We start from the raw sequence: 16691 nt of genomic DNA on the forward strand, positions 1-16691 counted from the left end.
CACTAGCTCTGGTTCTCGGGACCACGCCGCTGGCTCGGTCCTGCGCGGCCCTGACAAGGGCGGCGTCCCAGGGGAGTCCAGGGCTCTAGCTAGACGATCTTCGCTCTTCACTCGTTTAGCTTTAACATTCTGCCCCGAGCCCTCTGACACATCCCCCTTTATACTCAACCCCCGCTGAGGGGTGGGGCCCCGGGCTGCCTGGTGCGGACGTCGTTGAGAGCACCACCCCCCCCGTGCACTCACGTAGCCCCGCCCACTGTGTTTGTTTCCCATAAGCTGCCATGCATAACGGCTCTCTCTCTAACACCCCTACATCTGTAAGGCCACACGCAGAGTTACTGACGAACGTGTTGGGTTGGTTTTGTTACTAACACAAAAAAGCACAAAGAAAAAGATCCCGGGAACGTTTCAAATCAGCGGTTATTATTACCGATTATCCTGGGCCTCCCATAGATCAACTCGGCCTTAAATGGGTACCTTGCGTGGCGTGTAATCATCACCACCGGGGAGACAAAGGTGGCCAGGCGTAGTCCCAGGCATAGTCCTGCCCTCCCACCCCATCGTGTACCGGTGCCGGCCTTCATAGGTGCTCGCAAACAGCACTTGCCCCTATAGTCTGTTAAGGCTATATGGGGGGGGGGGGGGGGTCTTTGTCTTTTGAGTGGTAACTGGCACGGCGGTTAGTGCACTGCGCTATGATCCCAGTGACCCGAGTTGATTTCCCAGACGCAGCAACTTACATCAGTTGGCTCGCTGCATTGAAACGAGTTCTATCCTCCACCCCCCGCCACCCCCCTCGCCCTCCCCCCACACCCCCACACCCCCCCCTCCCCCCACACCCCCCCCTCCCCCCCCCACCCCCCCCCCCACCTTCACAAATTTGCACGGACCGGCATCAGTGCCGTGTTGTTGGGCCTTCGTCGGTGTTCGTGAACGGCACTTGCCCCGGTGCCGGTGGCAAGGGGGGGTGGGGAGCTTTGTGTTTGTGTGCGCGAGTTCGCTTACCCAGGTGGTGCGTCTCCTCGCGGAGCTTCATGGCGGAAGCGAAGTCCTGGGGTGGCACGCAGGTGCGCGCGGAGAGGCGCGCGGGCAGGTCCGACAGGGAGCACAGCAGGCGCTCCAGACTCGAGCCTGCACCACCACCACCACACACACAGATCCCCCGTGTTGCCTTTCAACAGACTGTTGGTGAGCAAGGGCTGTTAACGAGCAGCGGCTGTAAGGGCCAGCACGGCACGGCACACGAGGGGGGCTGGGGTGGCCGGCACCACGTCCGGCCAGTGGCGAGGTTTCCACACCACACCAGGTACTCATTTGAGGCCAAATCGGCCTCGGTGAGGCCCAAGACCGTTTCAGATAATCGTCTCTGGCGTTGGTGACCGTGAGCGTGTATCGAACATGGGTCGCCTGGTTCGGAACTGATACACTACTGCTCCCCGTACAGTACACACACACACACGTGCACGTGAGCGAGTACACACCAACGCAGTTGCGCGTGAGCGAGCGAGTACGCCCCAACATACGTGTGCGTGTTTGAGTAAGTACACAAGCACACCCATTGGCTGTGAGCTTGGCTCTGACCTTCTCCCTCACAGACTCCGCGCTATTAACCAGGGTGGCCGCTGGGCTCGAACTGCGAACGTCTCTGTCGCGTGAAGGTGGTGTGGGCAAGCCTGGTGGTGGTGGTGTGGTAGGAGTGGGGTGGTTCTGGTGGCTGTGGTGGTTGTATGGTTGTGTAGTGGTGGTTATGTTGGTTGTGTGATCATAGTCGTGTGGTGATGGCGGTACGGCGGTCGTGATGGGGGTGTGATGGGGGTGTGATCTCGGTGATGGTGGGAGGCGGTGTGGTTGTATGGTCATGGTTGTGTGACCGTGAACGTAGTGGTATTTGTGTGCCCGTGGCAACGTGAACGTGACTGTGATGGTGGTGGCGGTTGTGCGGTGGTGGTGGTGTTTGTGTGATAGTTGCGGTACTAAGACAGTGGTGTTTGTGCGACTGGCAGCGGTACTTTTGCTGGTGGTGGTGGCGGCGATGGTTGTGCGGCGGTGGTAGTGTTTGTGTGATCGCTGCGGTGGCAAGATCGCGAGTGGTGGCGGTGCTTTGGTGGTGGTAGCGGTTGTGCGGTGGTCGTGGTGGCGGTGCTGGCGGTACCTGGCGTGGCATCCGACGATACTCGCAGCGAGTACATGGAGGCGGCGAGGCCGGATCCGTAGGAGAAGACGCCCACACGAGACCCCGCCAACGCCTGCGCACAGTTCCTGCCGCCACCAAAGACAAAGATCCCCCGTGTAGCCTTTAACAGACCGTTCAGACAAGTGCTGTCAGCGAGCAGCACTGATGAAAGTCGGCACGGCGCACAAGGGAGTGGCGTGGTTGGCACCACGCCCGGCCACCTTTGTCTCCCCAATGGGGACGTTTACACACCACCGCACCGATTTGAGTCGACCTAGGGGAGGCCCAGACATTAGCCATCACACTGTTATTGGTCCGAGAGCGGGAAGCGAACTCGGGTCGTCAGATTCGAAGCGCGGCGCTGACCACTTAGCCGCCACCGCTCCCCACTTTCAGAACGGACATCCGGCGACGTCGCGTGCTCATCATCGTCCGCGTACGCCATCCAGAGAAGGCTAATAAGCGCGCACACGCCGCGGTAATAACCAGGGCGGCCCGCCTTGATCCGAACCGCGAGCCTCCTGCAACAAACGCGGCGGCGCCAAATAGTTTCCACGCGGTGGGACGGGGTGGGGGGGGGCGGGCCCCCCCTCGTTAATATCGACCCGGAGCGATCCTGCCTAAGCTGCTGCACTTGGAGACGGCGTGGGGGGCATCCTCCCAACTACCCCCCCCCCCCGCCAATTTTTGAGGTTCTCCCACGCATCAGGTTACTGCAACAACAAGCCGATGGGGGGGGGGGGCGGCCCAAGTTGTGCAATGCATGTGGTGCCGGTGGTTTACGTTTTCCTTTCTCGCTAATCTGCCCGCGGTCTGGGAGAATTAGGTGAAAGGGTGCTCGCGATTTTTTGTTGTTTTTTTTCATTCTTCCTGGCACAGCATCGGATATCTGCCACGTACGTCGCACAAAGACAAAGGTCCCCCTCCCACCCCCCCCGCCCGTGTAGCCTCTGTTGGGGCAAGTGCTGTTAGCGAGTGGCACCTAACAACAAGGCAGGCACAGCACACGAGGGGGTGGGTGGCCAGCACCACGCCCGGCCGCCTTTGTCTCTCTCCATTGCTATTACGCACACTGCACCGGGTACGCAATGAAGGCCGGGTCGACCTAGGGGAGGCCCAGGACCGGTTCAGGAATTCGTCGCCGATGTTGGTGGCCGCGAGCGGGAATCTAACTTTTGGGTTTCGTGGCGTTGCGCGCCAACCACTGCACCACCGCTCAATACCCTTCAACGCCCCCCCCCCCCACCACCTACCCCACTCTCTGCCAACCCCCGCCGGCATCCGGCGTTAACCAATCGTAAGGCGTGTGTGGCGGCATTATTGTTCGCGAAGCGTCGATTCGTTGACGAGTATTTGCACTGGAGTATTTGCGTTGGCGAGTATTTGCGTTGGCGAGTATTTGCGTTGGACTGTGAAGACGCGGGTCAAGGTGTCGCCCCCCTGCAGTTTGCCTGACGTCCCCCCACACCGAGGGGAGTTTCATAGAACCTGCGCGGTGATCCACCAACCCTCGCCTGGATCACAGTCGTGCGTGCGCCACCACTGCCCGGCTGACGACTGTGTTACTTGATGATGGTGATGATGATGTATGTATATATTTTGAACTTCTTTCACACCGCACGTAGCCACCCGTGCTAATCGGAGGTGCGGGGGAAGGACAACTAACTAAACACGAGAAGAAGTAACCGAATGAACAAGCGGACAAGATGCCTCCTTCACGTATCTGTCCCTTCAAACAAAACAAATGAAGTTAAACAACAAGAGATCGCCCGACCAATTTCTGGGTTGGGGGGTGCGGGGGATGAGGTGGTGTTAGGGGGTGGTGAAGATGACAACGATTATGATGATGACTATGGTGATGACGATGGTGATGACGATGGTGATGATGATGGTGATGACGACGGTAACGATGGTAATGATGACGATGACAATGGTGATGATGGTGACGGCGATGGTCACGGAACGTACTGCGCTAGCAGCGAGGCCAGGCACCCGTAGACGGAGGGCGTGTACATGTTCCCGTTGAGGTTGGAGACAAGCAGCGAAGGCTGCGTCTTCTGGACAAACGTCTCGGAGCTGGCCTTCATGAAGGCCTTCTCAACGTCGCGGTCGAAGTACGTGTCCTCCAGCTTCACCGTCCTGCCGGCACGGAGGTGGAGAGACGCGGGAGAGCGAAGAGAGGGTGAGAAAGAGACACGGGTGAGATTGCAGGCCGAGGAGACATTGGTGAGGAGACATGGGTGAGCTATGAAGCTCTGTTTCACACATGTCCAGTAGGTGCGGGTCAAAAATGAACAATAACAAACAATTCAAAAACACAATCGGAGTGCAAAGTATACAAAAGGTAAGCAAATCACAAAAATAATTTCACTATTTTTGTATTTTACCAGGTAAAGTCCACTGAGCTATTAGCTTCTTATTCATAAGCGACCTGATGACCACAAACAATATAATCAACGAAGTGGCTTATCAGGTGGAAATTTTCAGCGGCCAAATGTTCTAAATGCATTATGTTGATTCTAAATGTGGAGAGAAAAACCGGAGGACCAGGATAAAAATCCACGCGACCACGGGGAGAACACGCAAACACTCCAAATATACAGCAGGCGTTAGGGTCGGGATCGAACCCACGACCTCCTGCATACCAGGCGAGGTAGTTAACATTTCCGGCTACCGTGATGATGATGATTAGAGAGAGAGACGCAAACTCCAAATATACAGCAGGCGTCAGGGTCGGGATCGAACCCACGACCTCCTGTATACCAGGCGAGGTAGTAAACATCTCCCGGCTACCGTGATGATGATTATTAGAGAGAGACGCAAACTCCAAATATACAGCAGGCGTTAGGGTCGGGATCGAACCCACGACCTCCTGTATACCAGGCGAGGTAGTTAACATCTCCCGGCTACCGTGATGATGATGATGATTAGAGAGAAAGAGACGTAAACTTCAAATATACAGCAGGCGTTAGGGTTGGGATCGAACCCACGACCTCCTGTATACCAGGTGAGGTAGTTAACATTTCCCGGCTACCGTGATAATGATGAGAGAGAGACGCAACCTCCAAATATACAGCAGCAGGCGTCAGGGTTGGGATCGAACCCACGACCTCCTGCATTCCAGGCGAGGTAGTTAACATCTCCCGGCTACCGTGGGGGCATCCACCTGAAGGCGTCGAGGCCGGCGTACGGGCCCTGCTCCGTGTCGGAGCTCGGCTCCGACAGGAAGTCGTTGAGGGCGAGGCGAGCGACCGACTTCTGCACGAGCTTGCAGTAGGGCGAGTGGAACACCATGTGGTCAAAGTCGGCCAGAGTGAAGTGCCGTTCTTCCCCGTCTTGCGGCCCACGGAGACAAAACAACGATGACGATAAAACTTTCAACTAAACTACGAACCATTTCTATTTTACCACGTAAGGCCCCATTGAGCTATGTAGCTCAACGAAGTGGCCTTTCGTGTGGAAATATATAGCAGCCAAAATACTCGAAACGCGTGACGTTGATTCTAAATGTGGAGGGAAAAATCGGAGGAACCGAAGAAAACGCCACGCGACCATGGGCAGAGAGAGTGACACACAAACTCCAAATATACAGCAACAGGCATCAGGGTCGGGATCGAACCCACGACCTCCTGTACACCAGGCGAGGTAGTTAACATCTCCTAGCCACCGTGATGATGATGAGAGAGAGACACACAAACTCCAAATATACAGCAGCAGGCGTCAGGGTCGGGATTGAATCCGCAACTTCCTGCATAACCGGCCAGGGAGATAACATCTCCCGGCCACCGTGGCGCCCTTGTCTCAAATCGCTGCCGGGATCGTTCGTCGCGTGCGCAGGTTCGCTCTGTGTGTGGGAAGGCGGCCAGAACCGGGGGGGGAGGGGGTGGCATGGAGGGCAAGGAGTGGGGGGCCGGGAGGGGTTCTCACCTTTCTGCCACTGCGCCTGCGCCTTGCGGCGGTACGTGTGGTAGCAGCGGTCTAGGGCGTTGAGGTAGCACTGGATGGACAGCTTGCCGTCCACCACCGGGTACTCGGACAGCATGTCCGGCTTGTAGAAGTCGTACGCGTGCTGCATGTGCGTCGCGCGCAGGCCTGGTGGCGCCGTCACGAGGACGACGGAGAGGGGGACGCGGGAGTGAAGAGACGCAACAACACGGGTCAAAGGTTCCACATCCGAACCTTCACAACACTGTTGGCGGCAAGTGGCGTCGTCGCGAGCCGTGCGCGCGCTGTGCGTGCTGTACATGCGACGTGCCCAGGCCTGACAGTGTTACCCACACTTGACCCCACCCGCAACACATGACGAGCCGTTTGTCCCACTGGGTGGGTGGACAGGGGGTGCTGGGGAGGAGATTTAGATTCTGATTAGAGGTAATTAAATTAAGCGTCTATTTGAGTGCCTTTGTGGGGAGCGGTAGTGTTGCGGTGAGCGTGCTGCATAAGCTGAATTCAGGCTCACGGCAACAGCAGTGATGATTATCTGAATCGGTCCTGGGCCTCCTCTAGATCAACTCCGTTTCAAATAAGTATCTGGTGTGGCGTGTAAACATTGCCACTGGGGAGACAAAGGTGATCGGGCATGGTGTTGGTCACCCACCCCCTCGTGTGCAGTACCGGCCTTAATTGGTGCTCGCTATCAGCACTTGCACCAAACGTCTGTTGAGGCTACATCGAAGATTTTGTCTTTGTTGTGATTTTTAGAAATACAAACCCAGACACAGAGACCCACAGACTCGCACAGAGACCCATAGTCACACAGACTCACAGAGACCCACAGTCACATAGACTCACACAGAGACCGATATTCACAGAGTGGCCTTTTGCTGACCGTGACGCTCGTTGGGGTCACGCGGCGAGTGCTGTGACCGTGACGCTCGTTAGGGTCACCGTGACATTCGTTACGACGTGAGTGGAGGCGCGGCGCTCCTCACCTCTCTCGATGACCAGCGGGGCATTGGGGCCCACCAGCATGGCGACAGCGCCGGCGCCGCCGGTGGGGCGTGCGCTGCCCGTCGCGTACACCGCGATGTCTCCGGCCACCACCAGGGCAAAGCGACCTGCGGTGCACGGGCGTCGGGTCAACGCAAGACTCGCGATCTGGATTCAAGACAATTGGTCCATCTGTTGGGCGAGGGTGTGCATCTATCCGTGCATAGTGCCCACCATCACTCGACAACACTGCACACCGCTCAACACCACTGAACACCAACCACTCAATACCAACCACTCAACCTCGACGCTCCCACCGCTCAAAGTCTCGCACCACCACCACCCAACACCGCATACCACCGCACACACGACTGCCCGGCGGTGATAATTTTCCGGCACGCACACAACCACCTCTTCAATCACCCCGACCAACATCGCAACGCACGCGACAGCAACCGGACCCACCCGGACCCTGCTCCTCTCCATATCCCCATGTCACCCCTACCCCCCCCAGTGACCCTGGCTGGGGGTGAGCGGTGGGTTTCAAGGTTGAGGCTGCCAAACAGTCCCGGGTTGAGGCCGGGACAGTCCCCAGAAGTTTCAGAAAGCCTGTCCCGGTGTCACCCCGCCCCAACCCCCCGGGAACTTTGACTGTCAATTGGGATTTTGTCTCCAGTTTAAAACGTTCTGGCCTCATGTTGAACCCATGTTGCTGGCAGAGGGAGGAGATAGCGACTGAGTAGGCGGGGCTACCTGAGCAGTGGGCGGGGCCAGCAGAGCAGAGGGCGGTGCTAGTGGTCGAGTGGGCGGTGCTAGTGGTCGAGTGGGCGGTGCTCGTGGATGCACGGGCAGGACTATGCCAAGCTCACCATGCGTCCCAGTTGAGCCTCCCAGGTTGAAATTTGGCCTCAGCCGTAGAGGGGGTGGCTCGCAATCAGAAGGTTGCAAGTTAAAATCCCGGTGAGGGTGTCGATAAGGGCCATCATCCCTCCGGTGTCAGTAAAGTGAAGAGCGAGTACCACTTTGTGGAGAATTCAACAGCGAGTGGTTGTACTTGATGACATGCGTGGGACTTCCCACGCATGTCATCCCCGCCCCCGTCATAGCAACGTGGACTTTCCTCCACTCGCTCAGTAAATGACCTCTGCTTCCAATGTTCCATTCGAGCAGGAAATCAGTAACTTGTGTGTTTTTTTTAGGAAGTTAAAGTGGCGATTGGGGGGGCTGCATACAATTGGTAAATGTGGGGACGGGGGGGGGAGGGTACGCGCCCTTTACCATCCCAGGCGCTGGATTCGACCCAGTTGGCGGCGTTGAAGAGGGCGGCTGTGCCGCCATAGCAAGCGTTGGTCGTGTCGATGCCCTCCACGTCGGTGTTGCCCGACTCCTCGAAGAGCTGCATGAGAACGGTCTTCACCGACTTGGACTTGTCGACCAGCGTCTCCGTGCCCACCTGCGCCGCCGGCATGACCGCACGCCGTCGTCACTCGCAGCCCACCACCGACGTCACTCACTGCCCCCACCACCCCCGTCACTCACTGCCCCCACCACCGACGTCACTCACTGCCCCCACCACCGACGTCACTCACTGCCCCCACCACCCCCGTCACTCACTGCCCCCACCACCCCCGTCACTCACTGCCCCCACCACCGACGTCACTCACTGCCCCCACCACCCCCGTCACTCACTGCCCCCACCACCCCCGTCACTCACTGCCCCCACCACCCCCCGTCACTCACTGCCCCCACCACCCCCCGTCACTCACTGCCCCCACCACCCCCGTCACTCACTGCCCCCACCACCCCCGTCACTCACTGCCCCCACCACCCCCGTCACTCACTGCCCCCACCACCCCCGTCACTCACTGCCCCCACCACCCCCGTCACTCACTGCCCCCACCACCCCCGTCACTCACTGCCCCCACCACCCCCGTCACTCACTGCCCCCACCACCCCCGTCACTCACTGCCCCCACCACCCCGTCACTCACTGCCCCCACCACCCCCGTCACTCACTGCCTCCACCACCCCCGTCACTCACTGCCCCCCACCACCCCGTCACTCACTGCCCCCACCACCCCCGTCACTCACTGCCCCCACCACCCCCGTCACTCACTGCCCCCACCATCCCGGTCACTCACTGCCCCCACCACCCCCGTCACTCACTGCCCCCACCACCCCCGTCACTCACTGCCCCCACCACCCCCGTCACTCACTGCCCCCACCACCCCCGTCACTCACTGCCCCCACCACCCCCGTCACTCACTGCCCCCACCACCCCCGTCACTCACTGCCCCCACCACCCCCGTCACTACCTACCTCTCTCACCTTCTCTCACCGATTCCCCGTGCCCGCCCTCCTACCTCTCCCCTCTTGCGTACACGCGTCTCTATGCGAGTCCGTGGGGTCTCTATCTATGGGTCTCGATATGAATCTGTACGACTGTGGATCTCTGCAAGTCTGTGGCTGTCTCTGTAAGTCTACGGGTCGCCATGCGCATCTGTGGGTTTCTGCGAGCCTTACGGGTTGTGCGAGCTCGTATGTATATCTGCGCATGCTTGTGTGTATGTGCGTATGCCTCTGTACATGCTTGTGTACGTGCTTGTGTATGTGTGCACGCGGGCGTGTGTACATGCTTGTGCACGCGTACATAAGTGCTTGTGTACGTGCACACAAACACACGTCATTGTGTGTGCGCGCACGTCACCTCGAGCCGGCCGATGCTGCCGTAGCTGAGGCCCGCGCGCTCCATGAGCCGCTGCGTCACCGTGAGGCACAGCGAGTTGATGTCCTCGCGGTCGGTGCAGAAGCCCATTCGCGTCTGGCCCAGGCCCACCGTGTACTTGCCGGCCGGCACCCCCGTCGTAGCTCTCCAGCTCCGCCTGGTCCACGCACTGCGCCGGCAGGTACACCTCCAGCGCCAGGATGCCGACGTCCCGGGGCCAGCTGCCCCCTCCCTGTGCTCCGGTCTCCATCGTGCTGGGCATGCTGACGCGGCGACAGCAAACGGGCGGGCGGTAATGGAGGAGATTAGAGACGGGAAGGGGTGGGGGAGGAGCGACGATTTAGTCACACGTGCGTTTTAGTCTTCTCGTTACCGCGCGGATAGATGAATGAGGGGACTTTCTACGGCATGCGGGTCGTGCGGGCCATATGACCATACTTCACCGTGCTGGCCATCGTGTGTCGGTGAAAAAGTGGGAGGAGGAGGAGGTGCACCCGAGACCGATTCGGATATCGCTTAGCCACCAATGTTAGCCATGGGCGGGAATCGAATCGAGCACGCTGGATTCACAGCGCGGTGAGCTAAATACTAAGTCACCCAAAATTATCCGGGGAATCTCAAGAGGATCCTGCTACATTTGGATGTGTGGCAAATGGCACGAATGGGATTTTGGCTTTTCCAGGAATCCCCACCACATCGTAATACGACAGCGACACTCAAAGCTCCACATAGATGCGATTCAATCCCTCCGATTGGCTACGTGCGGTGCGCGAAAGAAGCTCAACATTCGTACGTACAATTCAGCGAGTGGAAATCTACCTGTGAACCACACCCATTGGCTGTGCTGTCATCTCCTGTTACCTCGCACAGGCCTCAAGAGCCCAACGCCTGCAGTCATTTTAACCCGTGACGCGCTGGCAGCCGGCGCCGCTGCACAGAGAGCGCGCGACTCAGGGGATGAGCCACAAGACGAGCGGGGAAGGCAGCAGCCACGCGATGAGCCGTACCAACAACAAGTGCAGTCCGACCTCTGCTTCAATACCCATACGGACGAAACATCTGGGAGTCCTTATCTTTGCTGTGCCGCCATCTGTTTGCGATCCACCAATCCTAACCTAGCTGCCTCCACGGTGCTGGACTGCAGCACACGTGCAGAGTAGCCGCCACCACCACTGACCAATAGCTGGCGAGCATCCGCAGCTACTCATCCGGTCACTAACCGGGCTCAAACGTGCTTAGCTTTCCGAGATCTGACAAGACTGGACGAGGCACTCACGCGAGGGCTCGGATCGTGCATTATTTAGCGACTTGCCATTTCCCCTACCGTGCACTGCGATTGTGTATTGTGCATTGTTCGCCGCTGTGACTCGCTGACGCGCCCATACTGGACATCTTCTGAAAAAAAAAGCTTCGTAACTCATCGGATTCCTCCTCGAGGCTAAATAGAAAATAAATATATTCTGATTCTGAGCAATGGTTTTGTGTGTACGTTACGGGGTTTTCTCCAGGTTCTCCGTTTTCCTCCCACACGAAGCCAAACGACTCGTCGCATTATTCACGGGATTCTGGCCCAAACATCCCAAAGTGGCAGGGCCCTCGTGCGCAAGGAGACTTGAGACTCGGTGAGGGTTTCAAATTTGACATTCGTTTGCGGAGCGCAAGTCACTCTAAACAATGCACCCACGGTCTATCCACTCCCGGATGAAGGTTTCCCCGCATGCTATCAGCATCATCCACGGCAGCACATCTGTGAATAAAAAATAGCTTTATTGCTCATCGAATACCTCCAATAATAACGCCAGCAATGAGCTCAGACCCGCAATGCCTGACCACAGGCACCCGAGGTGATCCCAGTCATAACCGCCAACTCCCCAGCGACACCCCAATCCCTGACACAGGTCACGGGACCCCCCCCCCCCCCCAGATCCCAGGTCCCCTCAACGACCCCCAGGTCCCCTCAACGACCCCTAGGTCCCAGGTCCCCTCAACGACCCCCAGGTCCCCTCAACGACTTCCAGTTCCCAGGTCCCCTCAATGAACCCCAGTTCCCAGGTCCCCTCAACGATCCCCAGTTCCCAGGTCCCCTCAACGACCCCCAGTTCCCAGGTCCCCTCAACGACCCCAGTTCCCAGGTCCCCTCAACGACCCCCACGTCCCAGGTCCCCTCAACGACCCCCAGTTCCCAGGTCCCCTCAACGACCCCCAGTTCCCAGGTCCCCTCAACGACCCCCACGTCCCAGGTCCCCTCAACGACCCCCAGTTCCCAGGTCCCCTCAACGACCCCCAGTTCCCAGGTCCCCTCAACGACCCCCAGTTCCCAGGTCCCCTCAACGACCCCCACGTCCCAGGTCCCCTCAACGACCCCCAGGTCCCCTCAACGACCCCCAGATCCAGGTCCCCTCAACGGCCCCCAGTTCCCAGGTCCCCTCAATGATCCCCAGGTCCCCTCAATGATCCCCAGGTCCCCTCAATGATTCCCAGGTCCCCTCAATGATCCCCAGGTCCCCTCAACGACCCCCAGGTCCCAGATCCCCTCAATGATCCCCAGATCCCCTCAATGATCCCCAGGTCCCCTCAACGACCCCCAGGTCCTCTCAACGACCCCCAGATCCCCTCAATGATCCCCAGGTCCCCTCAACGACCCCCAGATCCCAGGTCCTCTCAACGACCCCCGCCCAAGTTACGACCTCTCTCTCCCCCACACACCCCCATTGAAGCCCTTAACCCCCACGCGCATCTAACGGGACTGCGACCCCCAAAAGACCCTTGGGCAAAATCCCCCAAAAGGTTTGAAAACCCACCCCCCAGCCTCCATGATTCTTATAAGGGACGCCTTATAAATGTAAACCAATTTTTTTTTTAAAATCACCTCAGAAATAATTGCCGCCTGTGTAAATCCCTTCACAGGGCCTGCGAACGCGGACCGCCGCACAGACAGAGGGAGACGACCGCGCTCGGAGATTTGTGTTTACCTGCTAGGGCGGCGAGGCGGCTTGAGGGAGGATGAGGAGGATGATGAGGAGGATGATGATGATGAGCCAACAGCCTCTTCGTCTTCACACTGAGGGATACCCAGTCGACTGCCTTTGGGCTTCTTGTAACTTCCACCACCACCGCCGCAACCAACCCGCGTCTCTCTTGTCACTGCACTGGACCGGCGACTTCACTAAGAGCGCGGGGGGGACTGGGCCCAGCGCCGTGAGGCGTGAGGGCGGAGTGGCTGAGGGAGACTGACGGTGAGGTGACCACCACCCCCAACTTCCCCTACCACCACCACGTGGTTTCTCCCGCGCGCTCACACGTGTGAGGGGGGGGAGGGGATATCCCGTGACGTCACGCGCGCTTAGCCAATTGCGGCGGGGCTCGCCACGGCACCGTGCGATGGCGCGAGGCGGAGGCGGCCAATGGGCGCGCGTCAGGAGACACCGCCGCGCGCTGCTGCCACGCCCCCCACACTCCCCCCCCACCTCACGTGAGGGGCGGGGCTTGGGAGGGGGGGTTGGAGGGTTGGGGCCGACGAGACGCATTGAGATTCGTGCATAGACTGCAAAACGGTGGCATCCACCCAGCCCCCTATGATGATGATGATAATTCATCATTGAGATGTCTAATGCGGCATTCCATCCGAGGGTTTCCCAATGCGCAATGCTTGAAAAGCAGGAAAAAAAAAGCAAACAGAATCAGGGGCAAGCGACCGAGCTAAAGAGGCCCACGTTAAATAGACTTAAATATATCTCCTGTGAAGAAGGCCGTTGGTCCGAAACGTCGCCTGTATTTTTTTTTTACATTTTAAGGCCACGCCAGCGCACACACACAGAATAGTGTTGATATTGACGAATGTGTTGAGTTTTGTGTTGTTTGTTAATTTATTCCAATTGCTCGCGATGGAATATTTTTCCGCCTCCACGATTTTAGAATCAAAGTGCGTTTCAAAGTATTTTGACTACTACCAGACACGTCCACACGGTAAGCCCGCCCACTTCGTTGAGCTATTGTTTGTGATAGCAAGGTCGCTTCTGAAAGAAAAGCTACTGTATAGCTCAGCGCGCCTTACCTGGTAAAATAAAAAATAGTTCAATAGAAAATAGTTATTCTCCATCAAGCGTTGTATCCCGTGTCAGATTATCCGCATTGCAAAAGTAGCTGCTACATATGCAGCTACGGGCCCCACACTTTCAAGCTATCAATTCCGTTTCAGTGATTCTGCACTTGCTGTATTACCATAGTACTATACCGCCTTCAACTTTTATGAACAACTGGGTGTTCAAGGTTAGCGATTTTTCGTATTATCTGGCTGTATAGCAAATTTAAAAAATACAATTACTTTACTGTGCAAGTTAAGAGTTTATGTGTTTTAATATTTCCGTGTTTTTTTTGTATTTAGTGCCCTTTATAACATATGCAATGACAGGGTGCCACCTATCGACCTGAAAGGGTAAACGCGGTTATGGGCATGCAGCATATGTAGATATATGCTTTGTTCTTTCGGTAAAGTCACGTAGAAGGGAAATAATAAAATAATAAAAATAAAGCAATAAAATCCTCACGACGTTTTGATTGCAACACAAGCAATCATCATAAGATGTGAACACCACAGCAAGACAATTTGAAAAAAGTGGCGTTTTTTTTCAAATTGTCTTAGCAGTGTTCATTAGGATGCTGTCTTTCCGACAACTCTGTTCTTCACCTGAGGACGGCTGCTTGCGTTGTGGCCGAAACGTCGTGATAATTGTATTATGTTTAATTTTCATTATTTTATTATTTCCCTTCTACGTGACTTTACCGAAAGAACCAAGAATATGAATCCCTGCAGTCACGAAAGCTTTAAATCGAAATCATATGTAGCTACTTTTGCTCTTAGGATAATCCGGCACTGCGAGTACGTGCACACATTTGAGACTTTTGAAGGCCCTAGTCTACAGTTGTGGCCAGCTGTGTACAGTTGTGGCCAGCCACAACTGTACACGAACAAGCTCTCCACACCATGGAGATGAGGATGCTCAGGTTGAGCCTCGGACTCACTCGATGGGATCGTGTCATGAACGAAGACGTTCGGAAGCGACTTGGTGTGGCCCCCATTGCGGACAAGATGCTTGAGGCAAGGCTTGGGTGGTACGGCCACGTGATGCGAAGTGAAGAGTCATCAGTGGCCAAGACTGCCGTGCGTATTGAGCCAGAGGGCAGCCGTCCACGCGGACGTCCGAAGAAGCGATGGATGGATCGAATAAAGGAAGACATGAAGACGGTCAACGCATCCCCCGAAGATGCCATGGACCGAGCCAAATGGAGAAGACAATGCCGAAAAGCGGACCCTGCGCCACAGCGGGAACAACGCTAGGAAGAAGAAGAGTCATCGACAGACATCGGCCCACGGGGTTGGGGCAACCTGTGGCTCCTTGCTAAGTGACGTCACTAATTATTGCGGAACTTTAAATATAGGCTGCTTAAAAGAAAAAAGTTAACACTCATACGGGACTATCGTTTTTTTTAATGGAAAAAAAGAAACAGATAATACTACACTGTAACGTGATAACAAATGTGACGTTAATATCTTCTAAAAGTCTCCCACTTCTTCTTGGTTCTTTCGGTAAAGTCACGTAGAATGGAAAAAAATTTTTTAGTTGTTTTACGTGGTGGTTTTAGTTACTGCAGCTACATACTATTCTTGATATGCAAATTATTTTGTCAAGGCGCCCTTCCCCCCCTTCCAACCCAGCTTAAATATACGCTCCAAGCGTGGTGCTGTTTCATTCAGACGCTGTCTCCCCGACAGACCTGGTCTTCACCTGAGGACGGCTGCTTGCGTTGTGGCCGAAACGTCGTGAGAATTATTTTATAATGTTTTATTTTATTATTTTATTATTTTCATTCTACGTGACTTTACCGAAAGAACCAAGAAGATGAATCCCTGCAGTCACGAAAGCTTTAAATCGAAAAGTCTCCCACATGTTCGCCATAATTGTCAACGCGTGCCTGGAATCTTCTCCAGGTGGTCTCCAGAGCCAGGAGGCAAACTTCTTGTGGTGTTGTTGCAAATTCTCAGAAGTGTTAACACGTGTTTTTTAATCACCCTGTATTGAGTTTTTTTTTTAAATACCGAATGCTAAGAAATGGCTCTTCCCATTACGTTGGTTTGCCGACACATGCCCATGGTCAATCCACTGCTGGATGAAGTAATTCAAGATCGCCCCCTCCCCCCCCCGCCTGGTTAAACAAAACAAACCTGACAGTTGAGACCTCTCATAATCCTGCACCGCAATGTAGCTACGGGACACCTGTGAAAGAGCTTCATAGCTCATCGGATTCCTTCCTCCACATTGCCCACGAAGCGATCACCAACGCTCCATCTCCTCCCCTGTGGACGTGCTGTCAGACGCGTTCCATCCCTTGGGCCTGCCGCTCCGTTATTAGTCTCGACCATGTGCAATCAGTGCCCATAATAGGGGAATCAGTTTTTTTCAGTTTTTCAGTTTTATTTATTTGGTATAACCCTGTGATCCATTCGGCTCTTGAATCGGGTGCAACCGCAACAAACAAAAGACAAAAACATGAACAAGAAAACATCTTAAAGTGACTATGTGCAAACAGAAAATCCAGGAAAAAACAGCAAAAATATTCCAGAAAAAGCACCGTACACCAACGCTGTGTGCAAAAATCCCAGTGGCATGCAAGTCAGGTCAGCACTGTAGTGCGTTAACCACTGCACCACCATTCCCCGCCACGCACAATGAACCGATATATACACACACACCACCCACCGCTCTCGCTTGAACGCCGAAACCATTCAGCAGTGGGTAGACCATGGGCGAGGATTGGGATCGCAATTGGGTGGGCACTTGTAAGACAAATATGTCTTGATATCAGG

At 55.8% G+C, this 16691-nt stretch overlaps 1 protein-coding gene across 1 annotated transcript; it reads right to left on the bottom strand.

Annotated features, from left to right (window-relative positions):
- Positions 1-873: 873 nt before the first annotated feature.
- LOC144740099 (hydroxymethylglutaryl-CoA synthase, cytoplasmic-like) lies at positions 874-13109 on the bottom strand. Its single transcript, XM_078622980.1, is given in 10 exon segments — positions 874-1131; positions 2153-2259; positions 4142-4312; positions 5340-5508; positions 6101-6265; positions 7105-7230; positions 8381-8555; positions 9809-9961; positions 9963-10089; positions 12799-13109. Coding segments are annotated over 9 exon segments (1428 nt in total). The 5' UTR covers position 10089; positions 12799-13109; the 3' UTR covers positions 874-895.
- Positions 13110-16691: the final 3582 nt, after the last annotated feature.

The sequence above is a fragment of the Lampetra planeri genome, unplaced genomic scaffold, assembly GCF_965212315.1.
Source record: "Lampetra planeri unplaced genomic scaffold, kcLamPlan1.2.h2 scaffold_1902, whole genome shotgun sequence".
In the NCBI taxonomy this organism is placed as follows: domain Eukaryota; kingdom Metazoa; phylum Chordata; class Hyperoartia; order Petromyzontiformes; family Petromyzontidae; genus Lampetra; species Lampetra planeri.